At 46.4% G+C, this 10,748-nt stretch overlaps 1 protein-coding gene across 1 annotated transcript in view; it reads right to left on the bottom strand.

Moving 5' to 3' along the window:
* The window catches only part of IQUB (IQ motif and ubiquitin domain containing), a 39,812-nt gene extending 31,708 nt beyond the window's left edge, over positions 1-8,104 (bottom strand). The window contains exons 1-2 of the mRNA XM_083179684.1: positions 7,972-8,104; positions 1,832-2,495 (exon numbers count right to left, since the gene is read on the bottom strand). Coding sequence (XP_083035810.1) covers positions 1,832-2,456 — 625 coding nt within the window. The 5' untranslated portion in view covers positions 2,457-2,495; positions 7,972-8,104. The remainder of the gene's footprint in view (positions 1-1,831; positions 2,496-7,971) is intronic.
* Between the last annotated feature and the right edge of the window lie 2,644 nt (positions 8,105-10,748).

Raw genomic sequence — 10,748 nt, forward strand, 5'->3', positions numbered from 1 at the left:
GTGTCCAGTGTACAGGGGTTGTGTCCAGTGTACAGGAGCTGTGTCCAGTGTCCAGGGGCAGTGTCCAGTGTACAGGGGCTGTGTCCAGTGTACAGGGGCTGTGTACAGGGGCTGTGTCCAGTGTACAGGAGCTGTGTACAGGGGCTGTGTCCAGTGTACAGGAGCTGTGTCCAGTATCCAGGGGCTGTGTCCAGGGGCAGTGTCCAGTGTACAGGGGCTGTGTACAGGGCCTGTGTCCAGTGTGACAGGGGCTGTGCCCAGTGTACAGGGGCTGTGTCCAGTGTACAGGGGCTGTGTACAGGGGTTGTGTCCAGTGTACAGGGGCTGTGTCCAGTGTACAGGGGCTGTGTACAGGGGTTGTGTCCAGTGTACAGGGGTTGTGTCCAGTGTACAGGAGCTGTGTACAGGAGCTGTGTCCAGTGTCCAGGGGCTGTGTCCAGGGGCAGTGTCCAGTGTGCCGGCTGTGTCCAGTGTACAGGAGCTGTGTCCCGGGGCGGTGTCCAGAGGCTCTGTCCATTGTCCAGGGGCTGTGTCCAGGGTAACGGGCTGTGTCCATTGTCCAGGGGCTGTGTCCAGGGTGACGGGCTGTGTCCAGTGTCCAGGGGCAAGGTCCATTGGCAGTCTCCAGTGTGACGGCTGTGTCCAGTGTACAGGAGCTGTGTCCAGAGGCTGTGTCCATTGTTCAGAGGCTGTGTCCAGGGTGACGGGCTTTGTCCATTGTCCAGGGGCTGTGTCCAGGGTGATGGGCTGTGTCCAGTGTCCAAGGGCAGTGTCCAGGGGCAGTGTCCAGTGTGATGGCTGTGTCCAGTGTACAGGAGCTGTGTCCAGGGGTGGTGTCCAGAGGCTGTGTCCAGTGTGATGGCTGTGTCCAGTGTACATGAGCTGTGTCCAGAGGCTGTGTCCATTGTCCAGGGGCTGTGTCCAGTGTGATGGCTGTGTCCAGTGTACAGGAGCTGTGTCCAGAGGCTGTGTCCATTGTCGAGGGGCTGTGTCCAGGGTGACGGGCTGTGTCCAGTGGCAGTGTCCAGGGGCTGTGTCCAGGGGCAGTGTCCAGTGTCCAAGGGGCTGTGTCCAGTGTGACAGGCTGTGTCCAGTGTAAAGTAAGAAAAATAAATAAAAGTAATAAATAAAATAAAAACACATTTTTGGAGGATGATGGAGGAGGAAATAGTGATAGAAGTGCTGAAGCTGCTACCACCAGTCATGACAAGGCCGATACCTCTTTTTATTTTTTGCTCTTTATAGCATTTCTCTTTTTTTGGGATAGTTTATTAAACTGCCACCCTGTCTGCCCCTGCAGTGCCGCTCTGCTTCCAAGATGTGCCAGGTTGGAAGTGTAAGGTCCACATGTATGTGATGCCCACTGCTGTCGCTTAGCTTAGTCATCCAGCTACCTCGGTATACCCTTTTGGCCCAACTACAGTAAATGAAAACAATTTTGTAAGCTGTGAAGTGATCAAAATTGACTAGAAATGAGTGGAAACTAATGTTATTGAGGTTAATAATACTTTAGCGGCATAAAAATCCAGATCCAAAACCAAAACCCACAAGGGTGGTTTTGCCAAAACCAATCCAGATCCAAAACACGAAGGGAGATCCAGATCTAAAACCAAAACCCGAAAAAGTGGCCGCCGCACATCTCTATTATTATCTTGTTAGTAAATAAGCAATATATCTTTCTGTTCAGCACAGATAGATATACCAACAACATAACAATTGTATTATCACTAGGCAATATAATGAAAGGTTAGTGCTGCTCCTCACCATTCAAATTCAAATATTAGTTTAAAGTAAGTAACTTAAATCCACTGTAACACAAAAATGACAATACCTGTAGCCGTAGCAGTGGACACATCTGAAGACATTTTCTTTTCAAGTTCTTGGTTCTCAGAAGAACTTAGCTGGAGATTAGGCTCTTGCTCTTCTGGAACCACAGTGTACTCCTTTAATTTATATGATGTTTGCATGTTGTCTTCCTGCACAACTGGTTGGGCTTGTGTTGTTTCTTCTTGTAGCTCATTGCTGACCTCTGGGGTTGTCTGAAGTCCTACTGAATGAGAACTGTCCTCTACACTCTGTTGCTCTATTATCGATAAATCCTGATTTAAAACATGTTCAGGTGCTGTTTCTGCAACATGTTGTTCTTGGGAAAATGGCATTTCCGAATCTGGTGGTTTGTCTTTTAAATCTATTATTTTCTGATTGTTATGTTGATCCACCAAGTTATCTGATGACTCATCATTTTCTACTTGTTGGTTTTGGTCCAAGCTTTGTACCTCTTCACTCTCAACTATGGAGTGTTGGTTATCATGGTAAAATATTTTCTCATTCAGTTCATTTTCCACAATATTAACCATTTCTTGCCTCAATTCAGCTGCAATTCCCTGTTTCTCATCGTCTGTTTGCTGGGTAATATCTGTATTTCCAGATGATGATTCAATTGTATGCTCCATCATAAGCTGTCAGACTTCCCCCGTGTGCTTCCTCAGATAGCTCTTCAATAAACATGATATGGATTAGAATTTTTTTTTTTTTAAATATAGCAATTGGTGTTACTCTAAATAGCTCTACAAAACACCATGTGTACATGTTATACAATGGAATTGCATGACCATCAAGCATGGTAATGGTTATTATATGGATTATGAAAATATATGTTAAAATATACAGTAATCATGCTACTCCCGCCCCCCCCCCCCCACACACACACACACACACCGAGAAAAAAATATATATATATGTCTAGTTTAATGCATAATAAGCATTGTAGGTGGATATATGATTCAGGCAGTGCCTAGACACTGAGTTATTTGCCACTTACCCCAAATCATTGAGTAATACAGACCCTTTTTGTCAGGGTGTCAGAAATTGCCTTTGTACATACATGGCAGTCCAAATCTCACTTTTGTCCCCACCTTTTGCAATACAATTTGTGATAATGGCAAATAAAGGGAATTACCCAGACTACAGAGGACCTTTTAATGTCAGCAGGCTACTGGAAGTCTGAGACTCTGATGCATTACATGTTCTATGATGCTTTTTAACCCATTTTAAGTCAGAATTGCGGAATTGTTTTAGATATAATTCTGAAGGATTCATAAATGTGCTGGACTATTTCTGTATTACAGCAAATAACAGACATATTTAATAATTCCTGCAAATATCAGACATCGCTGTTTCTACATGGAAGAGGTCGAGGTTGATCACACATCAGAATCAGCTTTATTGGCCAGGTATACTTGCGTATACTAGGAATTTGATTTGGATTGCTGTGCAACAGCCATTTAGGTAAAACATAAGCCCTGGGGGTTATAGACGCAGGGAACATATATTCGCTGAGCTGCACAGTGCCTAGGCAGCCATCAGCTGTGCCACTGGTCATTGCAACAGCCAGGTAGGTAACAATATAAGCAAAGTCAGTACAGTTATTACACAGGGAACACCTACCCACCGAGCTGCACAGTGCCTAGGCAGCCAACAATGGCGCCACTGGTAATTGCAAACAGCCAGGTAGGTAACAGTTAAGCAGGGACAGTACAGTTTTAGGTTGCTATGCAGTGTGCAAGACAGGGGAGACACAGTGGTACATATGGCTGGGTGGCATACATCCACACATATATTCCATAATATGGCTAAACATTCCTAAACTACACACAAAAAACATTTTTTTTTTTATAAGAATGTCACCTGTTCTCCTGTTGTATTCTGCACTTCAAGTGCCCCAACCCAGTAGCGCACGCAGGGGGGGTTTCTGGGTACCCAGAAACACCCCCCACCCCCCCAGGAATCTGAGGGCCCTAGTCTGAAAGCTGAGAGTCCTCTCTTTCCATAGGTACAAAAATCGTCCCTCGGGAACCGGAGATATCTGACTTCAAAGCAGTGGTCCCCATCCAAGCCTGTTAATTGCGCTCCCCAGTCAGATATTTCAGTTTCTGTCTGACTTAGTGTTTTTCTGAGGGTATATTCCAAAAGCTGGGACTCTCCCCCTTTGAGGGACACTAGAAGCTGGTCTCTACTTTGCCCAGAACCAGAGATATCAGTCTTCAAGCAGCTGGTTACTGCTCCAGCTCCACACACCTGGTGTGTAGTTTTGTATACTCGTTGGCGGATTGCTCTGCCTCCTGAAATCTGATCCCCTAGTCCCCAGTACCATTTGGTAGGTGGGATTCTCTAGTTTTTAATTCCATTAAATCTAGTTCTGGGAACTGGAGATATCTGCAGTCAAGCAAGCTGTTCTCCCACCAGAAAATTATGAATAATAAGCCCACTCCACTATACACCCCTCCTCTGCGTATTAAACATCCTCTACCACCCTGGAAGTTATGCATTGGGACCCCTTCATTCAGCCCAATGCCCCCTTCTCCCACCTCATCTCCCACCATCTGTGCAGTAAAGGGGTAATTAGTGGAGATTACTGAGCCCTACATGCTGATCGGTTGATATAATACCCCTACTACCCGCGGGACATCAAAGCTTCCGCTCATAGCACCCCCCACCCCTACCACTGGAGGATAGGTAGGGGCCCAAATACATTGCTATGCCCAGGGGTCTACTCTGCTGCTATGTGTATATATATATATTTATTATTACTATTTATATACATTTGGTCTATCTATAATACTTTAACTGACCCGGCATATACTGGGTCACCTAAGTGTCCATCTCCGTGCTTTGTTCCGCCCCTCTGGAAACCCCCATCTGAAAATCCTGCGTTTGCCCCTGCAACCTATGTGTTCAAGGATTGTATTCTATTTTATTATATACTGCCCTGCCCTGTAACCCACTATACCACTAATGCCCCTTTCAGACCTCACATATTACCCAGTATTTTGCCTTTTCTTTACCGTTTCAAAATGGTCATATGTGCGGTCTAAAAGGTCCACTCTGAATTTATTGTTTCCCCCCCCCCCCCCTAAAAAAAAAAAAGGTATTTGGAAACAGTAAAAAAGCAGGGACCTACCCGTTTCAGACCCGTTTTTTTGCAGTCTGAAACGGTATTTAGGACCCAGCCAACAGACAGCACTGAGCTGGTCCTGCTCCATGCAAATCGAATGAGCAGCAGGACCCAGTGCAGTGAATATTTAATGAGCGGGTCACCGCCCCCTGCATATGAAATAAGCGGGACCCACTCTGTGCAGTGAATATTTAATGAGCGGGTCCCCGTCCCCTGAATATGGAATGAGGGGGACTTGCTCATTCCATATGCAGGGGGCGGGGACCTACTCATTAAATAAACACTGCGCTGGGTCCCGCTCATTAGATATGCATGGAGCTGGACATCAGTGCCATGCTCTAAATACCGGCTTTTGGGGGTTATTCAGGTTGATTCGCAAGGCTGCGAATTCGCAGCCTTGCGAGTCCACCAAACCCCGCCCGGCGAACGCACACCCCCCCCCCCCCCCCGCCACCCTGTTTTGCATAAACATCCATTCGCTTTGCTGGGGTGTCTGCCCACATCATTCGATGGTCGGTGACCATCGAATGATGTTTAGCGTGCACGCTTATATAAGTGACTTTTGAGTTACTTACATTTGCGTGCATGCTGGCGTGATATGGGCGGGCAGCTGACATCCGGTGTTGTCAGCTACCCGGCCCACACACCCGCATCACTGCCTCATTACCATGAGAACGCCCAGCGTTCTCATGGAAACGCCCATGGAACGCTGGGCATTCCCAAATGGTAATGGGGCAGCCCAGCGCTCCCCGCCCATCTCCGCCCCCCCCCTCGCTGCCATGGGTGCGTGCACCCGGCGACGTGGGTGCACGCACCATGCGCCTGCACATGCGCAGACGCACAACATCGGTACTGCATGCGAATGTGCGCAGTACCGATGAAATCGGAATAAGGCCCTTTATGTGCGGTCTGAAAGGGGCTTGAAAGGGGTTTAACCTGCTTTGACCCGTTTTTTTAAATGTTTCAAAAACCGGGTTAAAGCAGGTTTTGCAGTGTGATTGCAGCATCATATGCACCTATATATTACCATGTTTCAGAGATACTTTACAGCAGAATTAAGCAATTGTCTTAACTCCCAACAAGTGTAGAAGCATTTGTACTGTTTCATAGACAGGAAATTGTGTAGTTTCCTATGGTATTCTGATAATAGGTCAATGGTGTCTACTCTAGATTAACAGCCAGTCGGTCATCACCATATGGTTGATATGCATCCACAGGTACAAAAAGTCAATAGGTACAAAACTGATAGTGTTTAAGGCTGACAGGTTCAAAATACAGATTATGGTACATTTAAATGGTTGTCACATGTTATTTTACATGTTTTCCCAACTGATATTTGATTTACTATTGTTGTGGATTACAACTGGGAATAAACAGCCTGTGGCTAGTTCTGTTGTAGCGGACCAAGCCACCCTGCCATAAATGTGTCGATCAAAGCGAGCCACTGATTGCGGTCACATATGGGGTGGCCAATCCTGGTTTCACAGGGATTTGGCCCTAAAATTGTTGGGATTTGAACCCCAGGATTTGAAACTTCAATCCTGGAAATTCAGATTTGACTGTGCATGTGCAGCATCTGTGCACTCGCTCAGACGCTGTGCGGCTTCTCCCATCTATGGCTTTTCACAGCGTGATGTGCCACGCCGCTCAGTTGCTCCTGGAAGCACTGCCACCCTCCTCCCAGCCACCCCACCCACGTGAGTAAATGTGCGGGGTGGGGGCATTTTTTTTTTATTAGGGAGGCCAATCCCAGGATTTTAGGAATCCTAGCATTGAGCATCTTTCTATCCCGATTCCTGGGATTGAAAAAAATGCCCTGGAATTGGCATCCCTAGTCACATATGATGAAATATACAAAATGATGCACAAAATCTAAAAGAAACAACTTGTATTGACTCTTTCACCCTTTGTACCTGTCGACTTTCCACAGTGTCTCATCGTTACATGTCAACCTACTGCATGTCGACCATATGAGGTATATCTACACTCCACACTAGGGATGGCCATCGACCATCGATAATTTAAAATCATTGATGGTTTATGGCCGATCTCGAATACTTTTGCCATCGATGGGGGAGAACCAGATGGTTTCCCTACATTGATGGCACAGCAAAACCAATGTTTTGCTTTCTTTTATTTTTCAAAGTGCCGGGACACAGAGCATAGCTCCACCCACATGTTTTGATTGGTCAACAGGCCAATCACTCAAACATAATAGAGGACCATCGATATATAAAACTATCGATGGTCACCCATTGGATAGTCTTACACTATCGATGGCCAGTTGCATTTTTGCCATCAATGGCAAAGGCACCGATGGGCATCCCACCACACCCATTTCCTGTACATAGTGCCAGCAATGTAATTTCAATTGTTACATAGTACCTGTAAATCCTACAGAAATGATGCACTTGTTATACTGTATATAACTAGTATATTAACGTTATATTGGTTATCAATGGCAGGGAAACTATATAGCACAGATTATTCAGCACAAAATATAATAACTCTGTAATGTACTTCTGCATTTAAACATAATTGCTTCTATTTGATTTTTTTTTTTTTTTTAGCAAAAATGAAATAAATGATCCCCCATCAGGATAACTTTAGCAATAAATTACATTTCAAACAAATGTCAGGCACTGGGTCACCCGTCATAAAAATCTCTGTAGCTACAGAATTAGGTTTTAATATTAGGTTCTTTCAAATGACAGACCCTTTAATTTAACTTATCATTTTTGCTGCTCTTGTTTTCTTTCATTAACATCTTCAATCATCATCACCAAGTTTTTGCAAAGTTAAAAAAATTGCTCAGAAGTGTAACGGGGTGTGAATATATAGGCATGTGCATCTCCTCCCCACACCGCAATATACAGCCATATATATACAGCAGGTGCTGCTCTGTATATAGGCGATCCCGGAGAGTTACCGTGTGCCCTGTACGGCACGTTGTGTACTACTCCGGTGCCCCCTGTTACAGCTGCTGCACGCAGCTACCACCCTCATGCCCCGCTCACCGGCACCGGAGTCCTGGCGAATTTGTTGTCACCGGCGTCTCCAGGGAGACCGGGGGGCGGCGCGTTTCCAGAGCAGCTATACAGCAACACAGCTCTCCTCCTCCCCGATCTCCCATCTACAGTACTACAGAAGGATGTAGCTGAGTGCTAATAACGGGGGCGGAGGTGTCAGGCTTTCTTAGGGCAGCACCTTGCTTGCTGGGATTGATATACTGCATACAGAATAATCAGCAAAGGCACAAATAAGATGGTATATGGTCATATTATCGACCACACAGGTCGACAGTCATTAGGTCGACACTGTTGGGTCGACAGGGTTCTAGGTCGACATAGCTGAAGGTCGACATGGGACAATGTCTACATGGGTTTAGGTCGACAGATCGCTAGGTCAACATGGGTTTTTTCACTGTTTTTTGTGCCGACATGTGCCGACGGGCGGTATTTCATGCCCTACCATCTACTAGGGTGTGGTGGGAGAACAAAATAGTGTGCCGAGCTCAGCAAGGCACCGTGCCCGAAGCATTGCGAGCGAAGCGAGTGATGCGAGGGGCTGCGGTTGACTTTGAACGGTGTCCATGTCGACTGTGTCGACATTCGGGGGAAAAAACTGTGAAAAACCCATGTCAACATCGCGACATGTTGACCTAACCCATGTCGACCTAACTCTATGTCGACCTAGACCCATGTCGACCTTCAACCATGTCGACCTAGAATCCTGTCCACATAGTTGCATGTCAACCCAAGGGTGTCGACCTAATGACTGTCGACCTTAACGAGCCCATACACGCTCCGTTTTTTGGCTCCGTTATGTACTTTTAAAGTACACATCGTATCGGATCGCATTCCTTGTGCATGCATTGTGCATGCACTGCGATCCGATACGATGTGTAGCTAGTACAAAAAGTATGTGCAGCACATAATTTTTGTACCGTACTATGTGATGCGCGGGAGCGCGCACCTCATAGTACAGAACGGAGCCAGACCACAACGCAGCGTGTATGGGCTCCTTAAGTGTGGTCGATGAAACGATCCACACCCATCCAGACTCACGCTCTCTCCCTCTATTTAGCTTTGTAGACTTGTCTACGGTGCATACTTTATTACACTTCGAGTCGCGACCCCAAGTGTTGGCTTGGGGTCACGGGGGTCGTTCACAGACAGTCACACCAGGCCAGCAAATAAGAGCCCGTGGACCGGCAGCAGCAGATAGCCATTGGATACCGGACCGCGTGGCATAATGTTTAGGGGGTGTTATTGTGGGCAACAAAGGGGGGCGGCACCCTGAGGATCATTTCTGCATTTCTATACGATCAGGATCAATTCCTCTATTGGCCTGGTAACTATTTGGGAAAACACTCTTACCATCTGAGTGAGTACCGCATCCATCATCCAGTTGTCCTAAATACACTGTATCAGTGGTGGCATAATAGGAACAGCATACTACCAGTGACTTTAATTGGATGTGGGCCCACTTCGTTTATAGCACCTTATCATTGCCATTTCCCTTGCTTTTAACGCTATATGAAATACTTATGTTTTTTATTGTAATAAAATGTATTACAATTAATTGCACCACTTTTTGTCTGTTGTATACATTGTTGTGAGACTGACCATCCTCACTCAAGTGGCAGCTTGGTATCACACCCCCTGACAGCGCCCTTCTTTCTACATTGATGACATTTTAAACTGCACGCTGGAATCCAAATTGCCTATAAATGCCCCTGTTTGTTTTATGAAAATGCCATATGTGGGGGATGGGGAGACAGAAGCATTTTTTGGCAAAGGGTAGTTTAATTTATAGTTACTACACTGCTGTTATACCATACCTCTAAGCATTACTGAGCCCTAGAGCTGGACATGCTGCAGGGAATGTGTGTATGCTTTAAAAAGGGGCCTGGCATCTGCTGTGCTGGCAAAGAGAGTGCATCACAGAGAGGGATAGGGTCGGCCTTGGGTGGAGGGTGTTGCCTAGCACATCAAACACCCTGCCCTTTTCATCATTTTGGTGGCATGCCACGTGCTCCCTGAGTAGCTGGGCAGCCACCTATTCCCTTCCCTGTACTGATTGTGATTACTGGCTGCTCTGCAGAGTAGAGCAGTGGTGATCACAGGCTCCCCAACCTACCCATGGGACACTGCGACCCCCAGGTGTGTGTGTGTGTGTGTGTGTGTGTGTGTGTGTGTGTGTGTGAGGGGGGGGGGGGGGTGGTCTCAGTGTCCCATGGTGTTTGTGTCAATTTGTTAGCATAGGCGAATCTAGGGGGTGGTCCGGGGGTGCTCGAGGTTGATCTCAGTCAAACCCAAATCACTGGGCCTTCAATCTGATACCAGGCTGGATCCATATGGGTTAATTGGTTTCAGGGATATTGAGGTTAAACCGTTTTATTTTTCTTAAATGTAATTTCATGACCGTTTATGTTCTTTGAGGGCAGTTTTCTCTGGAACCAAACAGCCCAGTTTCACAGGACCAAAATCATTCGAAGCCAACTCAAAAGTTCTTCAATATGATACTGGTCTCATGTAAATGGGTCAGTTGGTTCCGAAGACATACTGTAGCTGGTTGGTTAAAGGGGGGGAGAGGGGAGTGGTTGTCTCTCCCCCTCACACCAGTAAATGCAGGGACTAGGCTGGTGTATAAGGGGTCAGAATGTCCCTGCATGATCCTGGGACCATATTCCTGGGTAAATCCCTGCATTTTCTGTTATGAAAGGGGTATTATTTCAAACAGCTGTGACCTGCAGTGCTCTGAATACCTCCGGGCAGCCCCCTGCTCTCTG

Source organism: Crinia signifera, chromosome 4 (assembly GCF_055691185.1).
Source record: "Crinia signifera chromosome 4, ASM5569118v1, whole genome shotgun sequence".
NCBI lineage: Eukaryota > Metazoa > Chordata > Amphibia > Anura > Myobatrachidae > Crinia > Crinia signifera.